Below are 23,791 nucleotides of genomic sequence, written 5' to 3' on the forward strand. Positions count from 1 at the left end.
TAATGTAGTAATCTAATTAAGTTGTTTAATTATAATTGTTAATTATAAGAAAAGCCTTGTCTTCAAAGGATACCATAATTTTAAAAGTAATATTAGACAGGTTTATTTTAAAATATACCAACCAAGAAATTTTAATTGCTCCAGTTTTGAAGATCTGAATTCAAGCTTAGGAGGGAAGGTAAAGTAAAATTCATAGAAAAGCTTTCTCTAAATTATTTTTATTAATTACAATAAAGCTGGAAAGTTCTTTTCAAAAGTAGTTTCCCTGTTGTTTCATTGCAGTGGTGCCATTCTGTTAATTTATTTTTATGTCTTTAGGATATCCAGGAAGCAAACTTCAAGACCTCCAGCAGTCGGCTCCTTGCAGCTGTCATGTCTGCTCTGTGCCACACTTCAGTGAAGCTGACCTCCATCTTCCCCATTGCTTACGACGGAGAGGCCTTGCTGCGCTCCATGGTTAAACAAGTCAGCACTGAGAACGACTCTGCTCTGGCCCATCGCTTTCCTCTTCTGGTTGCACACATGGAAAAGCTTAGTCAGGTTAAGATGTATTCTAAAAGTTTAATGATTTCTTTTACTTTGCAGCAAAAAGCTCTTACATACCTGCAGGTTTTTGCTTGATAAAGATGTAAATGAATTTACCTAAGTGTTTTCCTTTTAAAAGGCTTAGTTCAGAAATTTATTATTTTGTGCAATTTTCAACTTTTTGTCTGAAATATTCCAGCTATTTCCTTTTTGGAGAATGTCTAAGCAGAATGGTTCTTATCTTGGAATATTAAATTGGAAGAAATATCCTTTGGAGTAGTATTCTGTTGCACAGTGTTTTCTGCAGCAGTTTTTCAGTTTTTTTCATGTGATCACAAGGAGGAATATGTGGATTGATTTGGTGTTTTGAGGAAGAGTCAACACAACTTTAGTAATAAAAAGTCATGTCCCAAACTGGAGTTTTTAAGGGGGCCAATAAAGGAATCCTAGTTCCTAGTGTTCTAGCAAAGGTTATTAAACAATTTCCTAATCAAGGGCTGTATTGTTGCAGTTCTGATATTTTAGAATTGATTTACAGAAATGAGAAATAAGACAAAATATAAATAATAAATAAAGATAATAAAATATAATAATAAGGGAAATGGGACTACTAAACAGTATTCTTCCATTTGGATGACAACAGGGGTATGAAATTATGAATTATGCAAGAAAGGTAAATAAAGGATAGTTGTAGAATCTATCATTACCAGAAATTTAGAGCAAAAGATAAGGTCAGAAGTTTTCTACTCTTCATAAAATACACAGTTGAGCTGGGGGACATACACCTGTAGGCCATTATTGTGCTAAAAGCTTTCATGGTGTGCTTGGAAAGCACCTCTACAAATTAATGAAGGAAAAAACCACCAGGCACTACTAAATGCAAATATAATATTTGTGTCTTGGATAGCAGCCTCCTAACTGTAAAAGATGGAAAAGTGTTCTGTACAGGTTTGCTTTGTCTGATTGTCTTCCATATTTGTTCACTACTTGGATTTTTTTTGGCATACAAAGTGAGAAAGATAAACCTTGGATTTTCATCAGTTGAGCTGATTTCAGTTTTCTTGTCGAAAGCAGTGGATGTCACTGCTAGGCAGAAGACAAATTGATGCCTAAGCTTAGATTTGTTTCATAGTCTTCATTCAGCAAAGAAAAACCGTGTTTATAATCCTCCCACCACTGGTTTTGTCTTATCTCTTTACATAGAAGATTCGTTCTGCTAACACCAAAACAATAAAGCTTCCAAGTTTCTTTTTTAGACACTGCATAAGAAAATTACATGAACAGTTTCAAAGGTAGCTATATATCCACTGTGTTTTAATGTAAGCTTTTAAAGCCCATAGGTTTTATGGCTGTATAGTATATTAAGAAGAGACCTCTCCTGGTAAGGATATCTGTATCTGGTACCTTTACAATGCAATAAAAGACTTGTCACCACCTCGTACAGGAAATTAAGGCTATCAATCAATTCTTTTGACAAAGGAATACATACTGTGATAGCTTTGAGAATTTTAGTTTTTTTCCACTTTCTAGAACATTTCTTATCTTCATGAAGTGACAGATATTTCAATTACCTAATACCTATAATATGTGAAAGTTTGTAGTTTTTTGTTTTTTTCTTTTTTTAATAACCGTGTCATTTGTCATTGTTTCTGTTCACACTGCAGAGTGAAGAAAATGTTTCAGGGATGACAAGCTTTCGGGAAGTGCTGGAAAAGATGCTGGTCATTGTTATTTTACCAGTACGAAACAGCCTTAGAAGAGAAAATGAACTTTTCTCTTCACATCTAGTTTCTAATACCTGTGGGTTGCTTGCTAGTATTGTGAGTGAACTTACGGCATCAGCATTAGGATCTGAGGTAAAACTCCTATAAAATTTTTAGAAGTCTTTCAGGACAAACATACTATGAATGTGATACAGGCTGGGATGGGTATTTCATAGGTGTGCAGATCTTAGAGATTCTGGAATTCTGTTTTGAGTAGTACAGATGCTTTGCATAAATTTAAAAGCATATATTCACTGTATTAGGGAAGTATTGTTGATAATTAGCTACTTCATTAGTGCTACAGAATACTGCAGATTGTTTAAAAAATGGCAATTTTTTTGAGTACTTGGCTTTTTGCCTGCATATTTGTGTACACGTACAATCCTTTCAGGAGGCTATAACTTCGTTAAGTGACAGAAAAATATTTTACTTTGTTAAAGGTGTGTCACTGTCTCTGTGCTATCAACAGGCTTTTCTCATAGATAGAATCAGGTTTTTGATAACATCTTGATTCAAGGTGTTTTTACCATTATGTAACATCTGTTTCTACCCTCTCTTCATCTTGACTGTACCTAAGGCAGAAATACCTCACCTTTACCTAAGGCAGAAATACCTAACCTTTCTTTTGGTACAGCTAATCTGTATTTTTTGCAAATTCATCCTATAAAAAAATATATATTTAAATACTTTAAAAAACCAAGTTGGATTCTTGATTATTCCTAGTTAATTTCTAATTATGGGAAATACTGTCTTTTTTCTTTTAGTCAATATTAACTGGAAGGCTAAGTAGCAGCATCTTGTATGGTTTATGAGTTGACTTTTAAAATTTACCCAGTTGAAAAATCTGATGATTTAATTCACTAAACTTTGCTTTATTAAAGTTGTCTAGCATTTAGCAGTGAATATTTTCTGACAACTGTATATAACTTTCTACAGGTTGATGGACTGAATTCTCTCCATTCTGTCAAATCCACTCCAAACCGATTTACTAAAACAAGTCAGGGAAGAAGCTGGAATACTGGAAATGGATCCCCTGATGCAATATGTTTCTCTGTTGACAAACCTGGTGTAGTTGTAGTAGGATTTTCTGTTTACGGTGGAGGAGGAATTCATGAGTATGAGTTGGAGGTATTAGTTGATGATGTAAGTACTGCATTTGGGAAAACAATTTGAACAAAAGTAACCACAGAGGGTTTTTTTAGAGTATGTTTTACAGTGTGATATTTTCATATTTATATTCCGACTAGACTTCCAGTAAAACAGTGCAGTGGTAATAGGGTTTTTTGCTTATGGTGAAGATTTTTGTATTACCACAAGCTTCTTACCATATCTAGTAGGGTCCTTATCTTGGTTATTGTCTTGAACTTTTCCTTTATTACAAGTAATATTTCAAGTGGGGGCTTTTTACTTTCTGGAGCTAAATGTAAATTAGTACCAGTTACCTCTCTGTAAACCACGAATGAAAGTAAGAAATGATTTAATAACCAAAAATTGAAGAAAAGGGTAATGTCCTAGCAGCATGATCACACTCTACGTACAGATGTTTCATGTGCTGTTGATGTATTCTCTTAGAAGCAGCATAAAACTGTGTTGTGGGTTCTTGTAATGAAGCAAAACTACTGTTCTTTTGCACACAGTTGTTCACTATAATTATTCTGATCTCTTCCAAAGACAAACATAGGTTACTATGGGAAATTAACCTTTGCTCAGTAATTTCCTCTTTAGGGGAAAGGCTTTACTGTTGACTCTGAACAGGTTTTTCATCTTTTTGTTTGTAATGTAAAAATTTATGCAATGAAACATAAGTTGCACAATTGCATGTGTCATGTATTTACATTATAAATGTATTAAAATTACTTTGTTTCTTTGAATCAGAGTGATCATACTGGAGATGCAACTCATTCTCATAGATGGACATCTTTAGAATTGGTTAAAGGAACTTACACCACAGATGATTCGCCTAGTGACATAGCTGAAATCAGACTTGACAAAGTTGTGCCACTGAAGGTAAATAAAATAAAAGCACATCTGTAGGTTTCATACAACTTCTTTAGATAACAAAATTGAAATGGTCAGTGTAAATTGTTTGGGTATTTGGATGCACATTCACAAGTTGATCTTGATGTGTTCTTCGTAAAGTCTTGACTTCAGCCTATAAATTAAAAGTTCCAAATCCTGTTAGCTAGAAGAAATTAGATCCCAGTTTTTATAAGTGCATATGATAGATTATAGTTGCCTAGTAATTTTAGAATATTTTTGAAAGTGCAACCTTTTTTGTGCAACTTGATAGTTAATTTTCTTGGATACCTGCTTGCTCTTAAAGTAATTAGTAGTAATTTAAGTTATGGTCCATAGTTTGGGAACATGGAACAGCTCTGATTTTTGTTAAATGCTGGATCCTTTTTTGTTTCATTTCATTTGTAGAGTGCTTTGAGGGACTTTTCAGACTGTCCAGTATTAATGTAAAATAATAACTTTCATATACCATGAAGCCATTACATACTTGTTTATACTGCAACCAGTTTTTGCTCTTCTTTCTAAGGAAAATGTAAAATATGCAGTTCGTTTGAGGAATTACGGAAGCCGCACTGCCAATGGAGATGGTGGAATGACCACGGTTCAGTGTCCGGATGGTGTAACATTTACATTCAGTACGTGTAGTCTGAGCAGTAATGGCACCAACCAAACACGAGGACAAATCCCACAGATTCTTTATTACAGGTTTGTGTGTTGTAGTGATTCATTTCTAAGAAAAGTGAACAAAACCATCACAGTGCTATTATAACACATCTATTTTTAAGAAGTAATAGAAATAAATGCATCCAGAGTGTGTTTGTGATTCATCTGCCAATCTTGTTTTTTGATTTGATGGTTGACTTGGTTGATGTGATGGTTGACTTCTTACACGGTCCATTGTTTACTACCTTAGAGCTCTAAATATGAGGAACTCGTAAGATGTGCAACTTCAATTTCTCTTGGTTTTTTCTATACCAATTTATTCAGTTCTTCAGTTTCCAAAAATAATTGCATGAGGTAGTGAAGCAAGGTCTATTTATATAGGAACTGTCTCCTCTCTTACTTAGAGGTGAAAGGTATAAAAAGAGAAATTGCAATTGCCTGAAGAAAATCAGCTGAGACATCTGACTGTCCTGCAGGGGAGCTTTACTTCAGCCTTTCAGGATGACAGTAGGAGTTCACTTGTGGTAATGCTTTTGCAGAAAGCATTGCTTTTGTGTTTGAGATGCTTACCCTGATTTGTATAAAGACATGATTTTCAAACTGGCAGTATAAGGCTGATCAACAGAAGATGGAAGGAATAAAAGGATCAATGAATAGTAATTTACTTTTATCTTTAATTTTCTGAGAAGTAACTATATGATAAAAGATGTAGAAGATCTGAAAAAATAATACTGCACCAACTGATGTATTTTAGACTAACAAGCACATGAACATGTTGTTCTTAAGAAGGTAAAATATGAAGAAATAATGTGGCCAGCAAAATTATAGTAATAATATATTTGAAGATACAGGATAGCTCTAAACTACCTTAAAACATGAGATTGTGCTCAAAGATCCAGCTTGTCAGTAAAAACAGTAATTGTTTATTAAAGAATGGAATTGCAGTGGTGCAGATCATGATACTTTAATTGATTTAGTCTCCTGGTATCTTGGACTTTATTATGAAGTATAATAGTTGGAAAGTATCATTAGGTGAGAAGGATGAAAGAAAGACATGGAAAACATATTTTCACTCCTAGATTATCTGCTTTTATAAGGGCAAAAGAGAAAATTAAAGAGAAATAACAATTTCTTTAATTTCAGAAAAGCAAAGGACATAATTTCAGTAATGGAAACTTCAAGGCATTCAAACAATGATAAATTAAGATATGAAAAAACCCCACACCAAAGTCCTGTGTTCAGATCAGGACAGTCTCAGGTTTTTTAGTTTCAACTGATAAAATTCAAAGAAGCCTTCAAAAGACTAGTGGTACAAGGTTGGAACTGTTACCTAATAAATTGTGTTGAAAAAAATTGCAGCTGCTGTACTGTAATCACGAAGTCTTTGTAGTTTGCATGGACAAGATAAATTTATCTATTGCTAAATAGATAAATATATCTATTGTTATGGACTTAGTTTGAGGACTCACGGTTTGATATATAATGATTTGAGGTTTTGATTTGCCTACAGCAAAGAAACAAATGTTCAGTCAACTGTTATCGAGCAGGTTGTAAAAGTCACACTTCATGTTGTTTGGAGGATGCTCAGATATCAATACAAATGTTTCTTAGGCATATGCAAAGAAAGGCCACATACAAAAGTTAATACACTTCTGGTAAGAGCAGAAAAGTTTTGGAGGGATTTGTTGGAAAAGTACTCAGTTTAATTGCACCTACCATCAGTAGCTAAAAATTCCAAATGTAAAAGGCTTGAGGCTGACAGCAAAGCTGCAATTCTAGGATACTTTGAAAAAAACAATCTTTTTGTAAGTGATTGATTCACATGACAGAGGACGAGAGATAGCCTTGTTCACTGAACTGCTCAAAGTAAAATTTCTGAACGTTCTGAGGCGCTAGTCCTGAAATAATATAGTGGACAAACATAAGATATCCAAAAGAGAATGGTAGATCTTGTTTTACATGTTGACTAAGTGATTTTATTTCTCTATATCAAGGCTATATTGATAGATATCACTATCATATTGAAGGCTTAAATTAGTTTGTAATTGTCATTTGATAGCTTTGAAAAAGCAATTTGAACCTTATTGAAATGGTTTCATGTATGTTGTTTAGAAGAGCCTAATTTGACAGAGTGGATTTAAATAAAGAACTGTTTGTTAAGAGTAAGCCCAAGACTGTATTTCAAAGCCATAATTAATCTTTGAAATAAGAAGGGAGAATCTTTGTCTCTTATGAAAATGCAGAAATATCCATTAACAAAGTTTTACTTGTTTCTGTGAAGGGTTTACCATTGCTCTGTTTTTACCAAGACAGAGAACTGGCTTTGGAAGAGCATAGCAATTAATTCTGTGGTTTAAAAGGCATCTAGAGAAAAGAAACATTGCAGAAAAATGTTTTTTATGCTTTTTGCCAAACAAAATTCTTGCAAAGGACTAACATTGAGACATTTCCTCCAAAATATCCTTCATGGTTTCTTTGTGGTTTTTTATTGCTTTATCAAAAATTCTTTTGCTTATTCTACGCCAAAAAATTAGCCAGTAATTTTTTTAAATGTAATTTTGTATTTGTGAACTTACTTTAACTTAATCCGCTATCCAGGAGCGAGTATGATGGCGATCTGCAGTCACAGCTGTTGAACAAAGCTAATGAAGAGGACAAAAACTGTAGCAGGGCTCTTTCTGTTGTGAGTGCTGTTGTACGAGCAGCCAAAGACTTGTTGCACAGAGCTCTTGCTGTAGATGGTAAGGCTTGAGAAAATTTACTTTACTTTTCAAAATTTTTTACTTTGCTAACAAGCCATGATAGTAGAATATGACTTGAGTACAAGAGCTGTGATGTTTCTCTTTTGCTTTCCAAAAAATATTTTTCTAACCTTTCATTCCTGTAGGTATCAAACTGTGAGTAACTTGTGTCATTGAGTTATGCTTGTGATAGCATAGTCAGATACTTTGTATAAATTTGCTCATCAATTTAGCAAGTATCATATTAAAGCTGGTAATATTCTTTATTTCCTAAAGATGTTTTATGACTGATTAGTTGCAGATTTCCTCAGTGTTTAGCACAGAGGTTGTAATCAGTAAGACTAGTTATGTAATTAATATATAAGCACTTAAACTCCCCTTTTTGAGAAATATAGATATCAGCCATCATTGCCAAAATGTCCAGTATAATACATAGTGCTATAAAACTCATTTTGAAGGGCTGGGAGGACTGTTGTGCTAACTTTTATATTGTAGAAAATATGAACACAGCTTCACAAAATGGCAAAGAATGCAATAAAATAATCCTCTAAGAGAAGGACATTTTTCAACAGATATAACAATATATTTATCTTGGGTGGACTTGGCAGACTCAGAATTCAACAGTGCTAAATAATGAAAACAGTTTGAAGTAAAAATAGTCTAGGAAATAGAAGTTTAACTCACAAGGGGCAAACCAAAAAAATAAGATGTGCTTTGAACCATAGCATGTTTATTAATAATACCTCTGTTCTAATAATCTTTATTTAGCTGAAGACATTCCAGAATTACTCAGCTCTTCCAGTCTGTTTTCAATGCTGCTTCCCCTCATCATAGCCTACATAGGACCAGTAGCAGCAGCTATTCCCAAGGTATGTTCCTCAAAAGAAATTACATCCTCAAGAAATGTATGAATGTTATGCAAGGAAAAGGTTTACTGTGAAAGTTTCAACATCTTGATTTCTTACTATTTTGTGAATTAGTGGTTTATATTTGATAACATGTGTCATGAATCTCCCATGAGTCAAGAACTTAAAAAACGTATAATGATCTTTTTATTAACTTCATTTGAAAACGTGATAAAAAATACCTTAAGGAAGCAGAGAAATATGACAGGCTTTAGTAGTAGGGAAAGATAAGGAATGAGGAGAATGTAATTTAGAACTCATTGATGAACATTGGTGGGATGAAATGGTTTGTTTATGTTATATAAATTTTATTTTGACAGTAAAGAGCAAAAACATTAGCTCATTAAATTAAGATAATTTCTGTCAAACTTAGAGTTTGAAAGATATCAACTATAAATAAGAGAACATTCTTTCCAGTGCCATGGCATTGCTTGCACGTGCCTGGTCTGGGACACTCTTGAGATCTGTTACTAGATCTGCAAATGTCAATAATCCTTAGCTAGTAGACACTATTGCCTTTTATTGCTTTTTCATGAGCTCTGTGATGTTTTCTGACTTTATTTTAAAGGGGGAGGAAATAAAACTGACCACTTAAAATCTTGTCATGAAAGACAGTGTGAGACTTTAGCTATTTTGTTTCCTCATGGAACTGAGATTTGAAACAACCAAGTACTTTGCTGTAGAAGTGTTCATCTGCTTAGAAAATGTAGTGAAGATTACAGGGAACAGTGCAATGCTTAAGGTTTCATACATTAAAATATGTTGAATATTTGAAAAATCCCCCAATATTGGTATGGTCATAAAGTATAACTGAATTTTGACTTTAGTATGATACGTACTTTCTGTAAACTTGTGCTTTCTGTTTGTTAATATTCAAGGTTTCAGTAGAAGCTATTTTAGGGAAAGGATGCCACAATTATATACAGATTCCTGTTTCAGCTTTGGTAGTCTCCAAGAAGAGATTGATTTTTCTGTCAGGATTGTGAGGATGCAGAATTGCAGAATGACTGAATGAATTGTTATTAATGATATTCTGAGAATGTTCAACCACTGAAGAGAAATGGAAGTATTAGAGTATTGTTTTCACCAAGTTATAATGCTTTGTAATAACACCTGTAGTGTTATGTTACAGGTTGCTGTTGAGGTCTTTGGCCTGGTACAACAGTTACTTCCTTCCGTGGCAGTTCTGAATCAGAAATATGCCCCTCCAGCTTTTAACCCAAATCAGTCTACAGACAGCACCACTGGAAACCAGCCAGAGCAAGGGCTTTCAGCTTGTACTACCTCCAATCACTATGCTGTGGTAGAAAGTGAGCATCCCTATAAACCTGCCTCTGTTACACACTATAAGGTGAGCACCATTTCTAAGTGCACATGCTGCTTCTTAAAAGCTCTACACATGAGTTTTCTTGAGTCAGCATTTGCTATCTGAAAAATTGTTGCCGTGGATGATAATTAATATTGTCTAATATAGAAGACAGTTCCTTATATTATTGCTGTACTGCTTTCTGGACAAAACTCTACATCAAGTATAGTGGAAAATAGTGAAGTTTTAGCTCCCTAAGTTAGGTATCTGCTCTAAGTCCCTAAATTTGCATAGTCTTTGATTTTTCTGCTGTTATACAGAATTTCTTTGCTCTAACTCTAGAGGTTGTAGAAGTTCAGTCTTTATTATAGAGTATATAATCATATATCAGACTTTGTTTTCTAATGCTAAAACAATGTTTTGTAAGAATACATAAAGTCAGTTCTAGTCAAATTAACATCCAGAATTTGCAAACATATAATCAAGAGCCTGAACAGGACATGAATTATTATTCTGCTGTTCCAGTGCTTGTCCTGTGAGACAGCAGGACATCCACTGCAGAAAATATAGTTACCATGTGATCATGCAGATACAATAATGCTTGCTTTTGTCCTGAAAGTTTATGGAGCATGTCTAAAGCCTTGGGTTTAGTAGTTACTACATTTGAATTTCTGTAGCTATATGCTGTTGTACTGCAGGCCACATTCACAAGTGGGAATCAGCTGCTCTGTATTTTCTGGGATTGCACAAAACAGGTATTCATATGTTTGTTGAAGTTTGAGTTTGAAAAAGGTATCTGAGAGTTCAATGTTTGTAGTATTCTGTGGTTGTTTTGTTTAATGAACCTGTACAGAATTGTTAAAAACAATCACAAGCGGTGCCAGTGCAAATACTTAAACAGAATATTAAGTTATAACACAAGATTGTAATTGAGTAAATTGCAAAACATTTCAAGTGTACATAAATTTCAAGGAATAAATTAGGTTAATGTTAATTAAAAGAATAGCAAAACAATTGTGCAGAATTACATAATTAAATCACTTCTTAGACTAAATTAGAGTTAAAGCCAAATGGAAATGAAGAAGTAAACGTGGGGAAAAAACCGAAGAACCCCAAAGCTTGGACATAATTAACCTATTGCTTTGTTTTAGGTGACTTTTCCTGAATGTGTCAGGTGGATAACAATAGAGTTTGACACTCAGTGTGGCACTGCTCAGTCAGAGGATGTTCTTCGTTTACTAATTCCTGTCAGAATTGCACAGAGCCTGGGATTTGGACCAAAGCATACCTCTGTTCATGAGAACCTTAATTCATGGATTGAACTGAAAAAGTTCTCTGGATCTTCAGGATGGCCTACCATGGTGTTAGTATTGCCAGGTAATACATAGATACTGATGCAATTACTAGTAATGTGAGTTACTACAGTAATTAAAGGAAGTTTGATTTTTCTGCAGAATTATCTTGGCAAACAAAGTTAAAGAAGGGTCTTTATCCAAGCTGGCAAGTTAATTATGTCTATAGAATGTTTCTTGCTCGAAGTATTGATCTGCTTCTTTTCCCATGGTTTTAATTAATATTTTACATATAAAGGCTGGGTTTCATATATACTTACATTAAAAAAAAAATCACAAGAAGAGGAGGAATATATTACTCAATTAATTTATCCTTTTACTTCTTTAAGGGAATGAAGCGCTTTTTTCTCTGGAGACTGCATCAGACTATGTGAAAGATGAAAAAGCTTGTTTTTATGGTTTCAAATGTTATGCAATTGGATATGAATTTAGTCCAGGAAGTGATGAGGTAAGGGAAAAAGTGAGATAGTTATAATTGCTTCACCTAATAAATCACCTAATACATTTTTTTACGGTAAAAAAATTCGTATTTCCACTTATGGCTAAGTTATGTTAGCAAAAAAAATTTAGGTTAATTTTATATAAGTAGTAACTTTTTTTTTGTTAAGGGCATTATTAATTTGGAATTCTTTAATCAGGATACTATTGAAATAGCTTTTTGCATGGTTTGTGGCACTCTGCAAAAACATTGTGTGGTTTTATCTTCTGTGTCAGTGGGATATAAGATTTCCTGAAATTCTGGCCTACTCTTGCATCAGAGATCCAAGATGTGGGGCTTTTCACTGTCACTGCCTATTGAATGACATACCTGCATTATTTTCCAGTGCTCACTTACACCAGAACTCTGACTCCTTGGAAATGCTGTGTGCATTTAGGCTACCTCAGGTTTTACCCAGTGGTCTCCTCATTTTGCCTTAAGGACATGAATCATTTCCACCACTGTTCATTGCAAAGGGAAGATTAAATTTTTTCATGTCCTTGAACCACTTCTTTCTTTTGGCTTATTTTAAGAGATTACTGAAAACACTTAATATGTTTTATACTACATCCGGAAAAATAAGTCTTCCCTTATCCTGGGAGTCTTTGGGCCTGTTGATTCTTGTGGACTTCACAAAGTCTGCATCTTGCTTACACTACAACCCTCACAGAAGATTTACATCATCTTATTCCTGGATTTTGCTCAAGCTAAATCATGTCTTCAGATTTCCAGAATGTCAAGTTCTTTGGAATTTCTTTACATATCAGATAAGAAAACATACCATAAGATTATTATCTATGGTAGTCCCACTGGCTTTCAGCAAAATCAAATTTATAATTTCTACAGATGATCTAATTAGCCTGAATAGTTTGAATAGAAATAGCTTTTGGTTAAGCAAAAAACCCCATGTAGATTCATATGTCATTGTTTTTCTTTAAAGCATTTACAAACAAAGCTGCTGGCATGTTTTAAATGCTCAGTGCTAAAACATGCTAGCCAATACCTTAAGTCTGTCATCTAAACAATAGTTATACGTAATTGTTTTCAAACATACCTTTTTATTCTAAAAATTTTGGTACGCTGTCCTATGTCACAGAAGAACATGGCAGTAGCTGTATGACAAGAAATACATTGCTGAGAAGTTTCAAATACCTGGACATACAGTATTTCTTAAGATAAAACATTGTCAGGTTAATGTGTTTATTGTCCTATTTTCTGAGACACTAATTTTGTTTTAATTTTTTTTTTTTATTTTAAGGGTATTATTCAGTTGGAGAAAGAACTGGCAAATTTAGGAGGATCCTGTGCAGCAGCTTTGATGAAGAAAGATTTAGCACTTCCTGTTGGTAAGAACATACTTCATTATTTCATCATTGTCCATGTTTTCTGAATTAATAGTACATTTAAATCTTACTGTTGCTTTTAATTTGAGTCTTGAAACTGAATTAATCAAACAATAAAGCTGGCAGTATTTTCTGCTTACCTTTTTCCCTTTGTGTGCATATGGGGAGGAGGGAGACCTGGTCATTTAAATTTGAATGAACTCACCCCATCCACCGGTAGAGTATGACTGTATGAACTGTGTCCCACAATTTCCTCGTGGTACTTCATAAATGTGCAGGTATCATCTTTGTATTTTTCTTTCACTGTTTTTTTTTCTCCCCATGCTCCACACCACTCTGTATGAAAAAATTCCTGTAGCACTGAATTGCAAAATTTAAAATTACTGTTTTCAAGTTGAAAGTGACCACTTCATCTGTAGATCTTATCACTAAAAATATTTCTACTATAGCTTTTTTTTTTTTTTTACAATTACAAAAGAAATCACATACTTTTACAGCAGAGGCTGCAAATAGAGGTTTATAGTAACCCAAGTGCAATTGAAAATATAAGGAAAAATGAGTTTGTGGAAATAATGGCTATGGAGATGGAATTAGAACTTCTAATGATGCAGCCATATTATGAGTGATATAATTTCTCTTAAATAGCATCAACATATAGGAAAAACAGGCTCATAATATATAATAGGATATCTCTCTGATCATTTTAATTTAGGAGCACAAATCAAAGCTCAGATACTGTTATGGAAGCATGGATTAATGAGCAGGAGAGCACTGATCAGTGTGGAGTTATAATCACACAATCTACTTTGTATTTTTAATACAGTATTTTGCTTGTGTATTTGGATTGTTTACAAATTTCTTACTTCGTTGTAAGGAGATACCTCAACTGCACTAGTAGATATTTATTTCACTCTCCAAAGTACAGGCAATTCTACAGGTTAAATTGTACCTTCATCTCTTATTCCTCAAGCTCCTTAGTTTTGTTGACTTCTCTTAGTTTTGCTGTTCTTCTATGCAACAACAGCAACAAAAAGACTGAAATCCTCATAACTTAATCTCCCGTATTTTACAATACTTTGTACTTCTCTCTTGGGAGCTTTTTATATTTGTTCTGTTAAAATGCCTAAAATAAGATGGGTGACACATAGACTGACTTTATGCTATCCCATAGAAATTTGAAATAAAATATGCAGTTAAGCTGTCTATGCAGTCACAGCTGTGTGTGAAAGTGGTTCTGTATGATCTGCAAGAGAGGAGGGATAGGTGCATTGCCTCTAAGGAGTTTTCCTGATGACTGATCTAATGGCAAGTGATTTGTCTGACTGTTTATCTAACATCAGCTCAAGAACTTCAACCAAGTCTGTTAAGGTTGCTGGCACGTTTACAGTGCTTATATAAATGTATTGTTGCTCTCCAAGACCACTGGACCCTCTGAGTAAACAAAACTGGGGAATTATAGTCAACAGTGGTAGTATTTGCAAATTGAAAATACTGTGCAGCCTTTGAAAATGGTTTTCAGTTGTGTGTAATTTTGCTTTGAGTGTTTTGCCTGGTGTCTCAGAAGAACACTGTGGCAGAAAAAGTGGTAAAGCTGTGGTTTTCTAGAGCAACACTTAAATGCCTTAGTATCAGACTTTTTTTTTTTTTTCTCTGCATCTTAGGTTATTTATGTTCTGCCTTTTGCTGCAAGTGTAATGGCTCTTTAATATTGTCATTCCTAATCTGCAGAGCCCTGTCATCTTACATGTGGAAGAGTGTCCCTTAAGAAAAAACTACACAGAATAATAGAATCAATAATTATGTAAAAGCCTTTCTTGTAATGCATACACACAGGAAGACCCTTTTTAGTAGACTTTTCATACTTGGTTATAATTTCTACAGTTTTACGTTTTAGTAATTGTTGTAGTCGGTGTATTCATTGTGCAAGTAGTCAAATATTTGTGGGAGTATTCCTCTAGAAATATTAAGAATAAAAGTGCTTTGAAGGACCTGACAAGGTTAAACCTATTTTGCTGCAAAGGAAGATGGACCAGAAAGTGATTTCTTCACATAGGAGGAAAAGTATCTTTGAGAGTTACACCCAAATACTGTTCAAGTTACCATGTTCAAAAGGTTGTTTTTCCTTCTTGCTAGTTCAAGATGTAAATTTAAGATACTTCTTTCCAAGAGAGATCTGGTCTGTGACCAAGATCTGACTTAAACAGCAGTGTGTAATTGGTTTATGTATTTTGTATTATTGCATTCTTAATTGTATCAAATCTGGTAGTAGTTTATTTTTGAGGGTAGTTTTTATATGTCTTTATTTCTTTGAATTTTAAAAATTACTTTGGGACTTGATTTTCTTATTTCTTTCTTCTGACTAGTAGAATTGCCTGAAATGTTTTTAAAAGAGAGTAGAAATATAGTAACCTTATCTGTTTCACTCCTCTGTTAAAAGACTGTGTTTGGCAATTCTGGTCATCCTGGAATCGTCAGACTTTGGAGTTGGATTTGTGAGAAAGAACTACTGTGTAATACTATGTATTTGAGCTTTGTGTTTTAGGAGGAATCATAATTTATGAAATTGTGCAGAGTTTATCTGGTTTTCAAATAATTTTACAAAGGTAGGCTCCTAAAAGGGAGCAGCTGTTGCATACTTAGAGATACTGTTTCCCATAAGCCATCTTGACCTCTCAAAATCTCTCAGAAAGTATCTAGTCACATCCAAAGACTTGCCATACATAGTGCCTTGGAGATAAAACGATAAGCACCAAATTTTTGTTCTATGTTACTTACATTGTTCATTTGTGTGTGCACTGAACTACACAATACTGCATGTTTACTATGTTATTTGAAAATGTTAATACTTCTGCTGATTGAACAGTATGATACATCATTATGCAGACTTGAAATTTGTAATATAAAAGGCTTCACAAAAGAGAATTGAATCTCATATTCTGTAATATGTAGATAATATAACTGTTATATTTTTCCAGCAGGTAGTGAGTTTGAAGAGGATCTTGAGATACTTGAAGAGGCTGCCTTACAGGTATGCTGCAGCTTTTTATCCTTTGCAATGTACTTAAGCACATAATTGCATTGAGACTGACTGCTACAGAACACAGTAAATTGTAAGGCTTTTAAAGTAGAATGGAATCCAGCTTATTATGTAACAGTTCAAGAAAATAATACAGAATTTTAGTATTTAAATGAAGTAATTTTTTATAATGAATCTGCTTGGAAAAATACGTGCAATGTCACACAGAACATTAGATGACCAAGTATTTGAAAATATCTGTTTGGCTGAAGTTGCAGTACTTGGCAAGTTTTAAATGTTACCAAAATCAGTCTTTTACATATCTTTGTAATTAGAGAAATAAAATCACTTTTTCAGCTGAGCAGTGATGTTAATCAAGTCCTAAATAATAGGATTGCAGTTGTTCTGGTTTGCTGATGGCCTTTTGTTGAGTACAATGGGAGTTAATGCTGAGTCTCCCTCAACTCAAGGTCATTTAACGTCTTTTGGCATAAAGTATTGTTAAATAGACTGAGATGGCTTTTTTTAAACCTTTTATTAGGGTAAAGTTTATTCTTCTTGAACGATTTTTTAAATGCTCAAAGTGTTTTTACCAATTGTGTCACGTTATGGGAAAACGAGAACATATTACTGAAAAGCTGTTCTATGTCTCTTTTCACCCCCAACCTCTGCCAAAAAAAAACAAAAAGGTGTGCAAAGCTCACTCGGGCATTCTTGGGAAAGGCTTGGCACTATCTCACTCACCAACCATTTTGGAAGCTCTCGAGGGAAGTCTTCCCCTGCAGGTACAAAGCAATGAGCAGTCATTTCTGGAAGATTTTATTGCTTGTGTACCAGGATCAAGTGGTGGACGACTTGCAAGGTAAAACTGCACTGTTGCATGTCCTTTTAACTGGCTGTAGAACTGTCATAGTTATGTAAAGTATTAGTTAAATAAAATTATTTGGCTATATTGTTTTCATTAATACATTAGTTAAAACCATGTAGGCATTCAGATTTTGTGTCTTTTCTTAGCTCTATGTCACATTTGTACAGTGTAAGAATTTGTCTTTTGGAGACTGTAAGAGATTTTAATGTTAGGTACTTTTCTTTGCTGTAGGTGGCTGCAGCCAGATTCATATGCTGATCCTCAAAAAACATCATTGCTTTTGAATAAGGATGACATCCGATGTGGTTGGCCAACTGTTATTACAGTACAAACAAAAGACCAGTACGGGGAAGTTGTTCATGTTCCTAATATGAAGGTAATAATTATAATCTTAGCTGTTCTGCCTAAGCATGCTGTCTTTTAGTTTTTATTGTAGGTATTCCACAGAATACTCTTGTTATAGTACAGAAAGTGGCATTCAGAAGTTCATTGTAGTCAGACTTTCTTACATCTAAATCCACAAACCTGCTAAATTCTGTATTATGCCAGCACCATTTCATGAAATTAATAACTTGCCTGGAATGACAGGAAAATGTCAGTTCATTTTCCTGTAATGAACTACACATGTGTAGTTGCATAAATAATCGGTCATAAGTGAGGTTTGATGGTGATCATGTATTAAAGTGACAAGAATCCATTTTTTAATTTGTAAGCCAGGAAAGAGTATTATAAACCATAGACTTTGTGATGGGAAAAAATAATCAGAAGGACATTGATGGACTACCTTATGGTTACTTTATTTTAGACTAGAACAATACTCTTACCTTTTCTGTTTCTAATACTTGGAAGTTCTTGTAGTCTTTGCAGTTAATAAGGATAATTGGCAAGGGCTGGTGTTCCTGTGCTTGCCTTCAGCCTCTTCAGTTAACCACTGTTTTTCAGTACTGGAAAGGAGGTGCTCTTGACAGCTTCAGGTAGAGTTAGAAGAATTTTGTGCGTTTTGGGGTAAAACCTATGTGGAGTGTATGAAAGTGGGCTGCTTGATTTGAAGTAGTAAAGCAATGCAAACAAAACAGACACAAAATGGTTTTCATATAGTTCTAATAGATTAGGTTTCTTCTGTGTTTTAAAGCCCACTACTACTGTGGAGTGGTTGGTTTGGTTAAAGCCCAAGTGTAGATGAAATACTTTTTACAAAGGCATGATTCCTGTGAGAAAAGCTCTCAAATTTGTTCTTTGTATATGATGTAATAATTGAGTTTTCTTGCAGTGAACTATAAACGTAGTAACGAACAGCAGTTCTACAACAGTAACACAAGAATTAGCTTAGTGACAAACACTGCTTGAGTGAAACTTATGTGATTACTGACTTAAATTAGTGACAGAACAAGTGGAAGACTCTCTGTAGTGATTTTCTCCCATCAATCAGGAAAAGCATATGTCAAAATATGATCAAAATTATTGCTGATTTTATTATTTAATTACTGTTCACAAATATATTAAAGTGACAAAAACCTTAATTCAATTTAATCATTCTTCTGGACTCATTCAGTGTGCAATGCAGTGATGTAACTTTTGGTAAATTAAATCAAATTTTGTTAAAACTGTGTATGAAAACTGCAGTATTTAAACACCTGCACGTTATTGCAGATTTCAGGTAGTCTGTCTGTCTTTCTCAGAAAATTGTGTACTGCTAGCTGTTACCTGCACTAATGGAGATCCATGCTACCTCTGGGGGAAAAAGTCAGTTAAAACATGCATTGAAGAGCACGATATAAATGTGCAGTGCTGGTTGTGAGGTGGCAGAGCCAGCCAGGATCCAATCTAACCATTGCTGATCTAGTGGCCATGATGTTCTTCTCTAAAATCTGTGCACTCACTTGGAAGGCTCTCTTTCTCTTTGTTTCACTTTTCTGTTCTGGGAAAACTTCCCTAGGCATACCAGACTGTGAGCTGCTTCCCAGGGAGTGCTGTGGAACTGGCAGAAGTGACACCAGCTTGTGCTGATGGTGTGCCGAGTCAGTTGGGTGCTTCTCCCCTGCCCATTGGCATCTTCCCAAGATGCTGTGCTTGGCTTTACAGATTAAGTGTAGATGTGTTGGGTTTTGACACAGCTGGATTTACAGGGAGTGCTCTAAGCGCTTTGTCACTGCACTGCATCAAATTTAAAAGAATGTGTGTATGTGTTTTCTCACTAAAATGTGTGTTTTCTCACTAAATCATATTACCTCTTCCACATCTTATTACAGGTGGAAGTCAAAGCTATTCCTGTTTCTCAGAAAAAAACATCTTTGCAACAAGAACAAGTTAAAAAAGTGCAGCGGATACCAGGCAGTCCTGCAACAGCTGTTTCCCCTAGCAGTGATATGACCTTTGGAGGACTTCCTTCACCAAAGCTTGATTCCTCCTATGAGCCAATGATAGTAAAAGAAGCTCGGTATATTGCTATTACAATGATGAAGGTAAGTTACTGCAATTTTGCCAATGTAAGTACAGATTTCAGCATTCAAAGTGTGTAAAGGTATGCTGCAGAGAAGGAAAAATGTATATTTACTTTTGGTCCCAATCTGAAAATACATTCAATGCAAATTAATTTAATTAATATTAGTTCAGCAATAAACTAAATACATCAAAAGGGCCAATTGCTTAAACTCTAAAGCAGTTAGATTGGATTAACATAAGAAGGAAAGTTGTCTTTGATTTTGTTTAAACAGATGAACAAATTAATCAGTCATTCAGGAGAAATAAAAACAGATACTAAAATGGTGAAGGGAAAGTTAAACCACTATATTTATTAATATGGAGTTGGAGTGTTCCAGTGAATGCATACTTTAAACTAGAACAGGTGAAATAGTAAAACAGGAAAAAATAAGATCTCAGCATAGTAAAAAAAGGCATGCAAATGATTTATATATCAATGCATACGTATTAAGCAGCATCTGATGAAATGAGCCGCTGTTAAATCCATCAGCTCAGACACTTAGCCAGGAACAGTTTTTAAAGAAGTGAAAACTGAGCAGCTAGTGTTGATTTGATTGAGTATATTAGAGCACATGCAGTAAATTTACATATGTGTACCATACTGACCCAGTTAAGAGATGTGACATGTTGTGTACAACAAGCAGTTGCACAGCTTAATGAGACAGGATTAGCCAGGATGGTAGAGAAGGATAATACTTGGCATAATCAGTATGGATTGGTTGTGGAGGCAGAACCAGCAAACTGGTACCTTTTAGAGGCAAAGGATAGTGCTGCAGTACCTGTGTGTAAATAGTGCAGCTGGGTACTGAATAGTGATTTAATAGATCAATGAAAGAACTACTAAATCAGTGTAGTGTATAACAAGTGGTTTAAGGACATGCTAAATCATGTGCATATCAAGGTGTGATTTTGGCGTTTTTGTTTGGGCTACTACAAACACCACTTCTTGATTTGATGCTTCTTTTAAAAATGACTTGAGGGGAGGCAGAAATACATTATTTATTCCAAGTTAGGGCTTAGATGATATTTCTGATAGCCACTGTCAACAGATACCTGCTGCTGCTTTTCCAGTGATAGGTGTCACATCTGCTCACACAACTCTTAGGGTGGTATATGTTGTAATGTATGAGATGCTTTGGGGTAAATTATGGTGGTGCAAGTGTAAGGTATTCAAAAACTCTTCTGTAGGTTTGATGGAGTGAGGAATGCTTAGTATCAGCTAGTTAATGTGTAATCATTTTTTAATTGAAATAAGGCTAAGGGAAAATGAAAGGATTCATTTGAAATCCTCTTAGAAGATAATAACATTATGAACCTTCATAAAGATAAAAGTAAAAAGACACCAAGGTTAAATTTAAAAAGCATCTCTCTTGTTGAAACATGCTTGATTTCTGTATTTAGTGCTTTTCCAGAGAATCTTCCTTTCAAGTTAAGTCCTTTCCATCCAAAACTTTATGAATTCAAGGCATTGTCAATATTCTGTTCTATTTCCCTGCCTGCATTATTAAGCACACTCATTTCAGTGTAAAATGCAGACATCTCCTGATAGTTTCATTTTGCATCAGCCTGCACATTGTATCAGTAATTGATACAAATACTTAAATATGGTTATAAAATGTCACTCCATAAAAATATATATATAATAAATTATGACATGTTTGGGGGACTGATACCCAAAACTATATCTTTATACAGGGACACAAAATGACTGATGTGCATATATGTTCAAAGGTCCTTATCCTACCTTTTGTTGGTTTTAACAGGGGAATCTCATAACTCAGCAACTCTTGCAGTCCAGAGGGATTCTTGGTGAGGGACTTCGTGCACTTCTAGGACTAGCTCTGTTTTCTTAGGGGGTTTTTCAGAGCAATGATTTCACAAGGTGTAATGGAAGTGAACCAGGTCTTTTTTGTAGTGGAAGTCAATGGAAGTATCACCTCAGTGTTCAGGGAATTTCATCTTCAGTTGGAGTTGAAAGAAAAAGGATGTGAAATTTCATTGATGAAGCCCCTGGGCTGGTTTGCAGGTTTTACCTGCAACTTACTTGCTTTCTTATCTTCAGATGGTCTTCAGTGCACTGTCTGGATTCAAAAGGGTTTTATATAAGTCACATTTGAAGAGATTGGAAGACTTAGAAGGTTTTTGTTAGTAGTAGCAGTCTTCCTTATCTAAATAATGGCTGTTTAATGAGACAGTGAAAATACTCTTTCATGTGTGCATTTATATATTTCTGTGTTTTGAAATTTGTTTCTGATTCCCTGATTGATGCTTCAGGGGTGTGTAAAGTTAGATTGATGTGTTCTTTAAGAAAATGCTCTGCTTTCTGTTATTCAAGACAGTGGTGTAGCTGTTGGTTTTATTGTTGAATTTAACCTCTTTATAGGCATACGAAAATTATTCTTTTGAAGAACTACGTTTTGCTTCACCAACGCCAAAGAGGTAAACATTAAAAAATTTATTTTGATTAGGGACTTAAATTAACATGTCCTGACACTTCTGCTTATGCTCAGACTCCCAAGTGTGACTGACAGGTAATCGTGTCTGAAGGTAGAAACACAGAAGTCAAGTATTATGTTTTCTTACATGTACATTTATTTAAAATCCTTTTTTCTTAATTGTTCTAATGTTGTTTCTTTACTTGTATTAGCTACTCCCTGAATGTGTTCTTTTATCATTTGGTATAAATAAATGTAGAATAGAGGATTTTATTTTCATGGTAAATAATAGGAGGTTAATACATTGGGAAAGGGAAAAATTGTATTTAGGTGATCTGCTAGAAAAAGAGTAGTTTCCAAACTAAATATGATACTAATCATTATATTTTAATTGATTGATTTTGTTTTGTTTATGCCTAGACCCAGTGAAAATATGTTGATCAGAGTCAATAATGATGGTACATACTGTGCAAACTGGACTCCTGGAGCTGTTGGTCTCTATACCATTCATGTTACTATAGATGGCATTGAAATAGGTACTTAATTTTCACTATATTTAAGCATACATTTATATTATTTCCACTTATGTATACTAACACATTTTTGTCTTGATGCTCATAAGATTTAATTTATAGTTCATAGCAAAACTTAGTAGCCAAGTTTCCATTCAGAAGCCTTCTAGTTAAATCATTTTTTGTCAGAAGAAAAAGCCCCACACTCCGAAATAGGAATATATGTTGCAAATCATGTATTTACAGTGTGGTTAGACTACCAGATTAACAGTGTCTCTTATTCTCAACTCTCTGTTTAAAGAAGAATGTCTTGTTTCAGCTGAGTGTGACAGAGAAGTATAGTTAAAGGGAAAAAAAACCCCAGCCCAACACTGAAGAACCTAAGGAAAGGCAAAATTGTTCCTGACGATGCTGAAATGCATACTGTCATTTGTTCTGGAAAATTGAGGAGGTGTGGTCTTAACTGAGACTCTGCCTAAACTCTTAATTATTTGTACTAATTTTTAAATGCTTTTGGTTCATTCCTTGCTGGAAATCTTTTAGTTATCTTGCCAGTCTTGGGGACTGCACTATGAGATACTATAGCATGTAGTGGAAAGAGCACCCTTCCAAAAATGCTCTGTATCTTGAAAGCTCTCATGTCAGCCTTACTGGTGATACGGTGAAGATGGTAGTAGAAACACTGAAAGTGTTGTAGCTGGACCCACATCTGATAAGAGAGTTTGAGTGAGTTCACGAGCACCAGCAGTTCCTCTTTCCAAGTACTGACTAGCACCTTTAGTAAACACATAGTGATACTCATAAAGGCAAGTACACATAATTCACATAGAAATGGAATGAGATTTGGTTTTATGTGTTAACTTACAGAAGATAAGATGTATAAAGTATTATTATTAATGGTCATCTCTATTCCTTAAACCGAGGAACATTTGCCTTCATAGGAGCCTGTGATACACTCAGTTGTATTTTTTCCAGTGTGTCATCTCTGGAGCAAATTTTACATTGTAGTTTCAACAACTGCTTTTATACTTTTACACAGGTTCTACCATCCTCAAGCATTGTGTAGGGTAAAGTTTTAGAAGTAATAAATACAACTTTTAATCTTCATTATTAAATAGGTATGAGTATACTCTTAATACTTAGGTAATGCCATTTTTCTGCAATGGAACTTTCTGACTCAATCATATTAGACTATGCCCTCTGAAGCTTTGATGTACTTATGCTTGACCCATAATTCTGTTAACTTTTGACTGCTTAAGTACTGGTAACAGTTTCTCTTTCTTTCAAACCTTTTATGTTCTTAATGCTTGTAGATTGCTTCTGTTACTGCCATGCTTGTTTAAAAGGATGTTAGTGAAACCAACAGTTTCATTGTTATGTCCGAGGG

The 23,791-nt window shown here is 34.5% G+C and overlaps 1 protein-coding gene across 18 annotated transcripts in view; it reads left to right on the forward strand.

The window, feature by feature from the left end:
• MYCBP2 (MYC binding protein 2) overlaps positions 1–23,791 on the forward strand; it is a 175,355-nt gene that overhangs the window by 90,765 nt on the left and 60,799 nt on the right. For 14 of the 18 annotated variants that reach the window (XM_053936636.1, XM_053936620.1, XM_053936621.1 and 11 more), the window contains 17 exons: positions 319–540; positions 2,190–2,381; positions 3,225–3,431; positions 4,164–4,295; positions 4,831–5,009; positions 7,566–7,708; positions 8,477–8,577; positions 9,746–9,964; positions 11,071–11,296; positions 11,601–11,719; positions 13,008–13,095; positions 16,068–16,120; positions 16,798–16,970; positions 17,208–17,352; positions 19,226–19,438; positions 21,841–21,896; positions 22,313–22,428. In XM_053936636.1, the coding sequence (XP_053792611.1) occupies positions 319–540; positions 2,190–2,381; positions 3,225–3,431; positions 4,164–4,295; positions 4,831–5,009; positions 7,566–7,708; positions 8,477–8,577; positions 9,746–9,964; positions 11,071–11,296; positions 11,601–11,719; positions 13,008–13,095; positions 16,068–16,120; positions 16,798–16,970; positions 17,208–17,352; positions 19,226–19,438; positions 21,841–21,896; positions 22,313–22,428 (2,584 nt within the window). The remainder of the gene's footprint in view (positions 1–318; positions 541–2,189; positions 2,382–3,224; positions 3,432–4,163; positions 4,296–4,830; positions 5,010–7,565; positions 7,709–8,476; positions 8,578–9,745; positions 9,965–11,070; positions 11,297–11,600; positions 11,720–13,007; positions 13,096–16,067; positions 16,121–16,797; positions 16,971–17,207; positions 17,353–19,225; positions 19,439–21,840; positions 21,897–22,312; positions 22,429–23,791) is intronic. The other 4 variants (XM_053936622.1, XM_053936625.1, XM_053936631.1 and 1 more) reach the window with 1 other exon arrangement.

Source organism: Vidua chalybeata, chromosome 2 (assembly GCF_026979565.1).
Source record: "Vidua chalybeata isolate OUT-0048 chromosome 2, bVidCha1 merged haplotype, whole genome shotgun sequence".
NCBI classification, from domain to species: domain Eukaryota; kingdom Metazoa; phylum Chordata; class Aves; order Passeriformes; family Viduidae; genus Vidua; species Vidua chalybeata.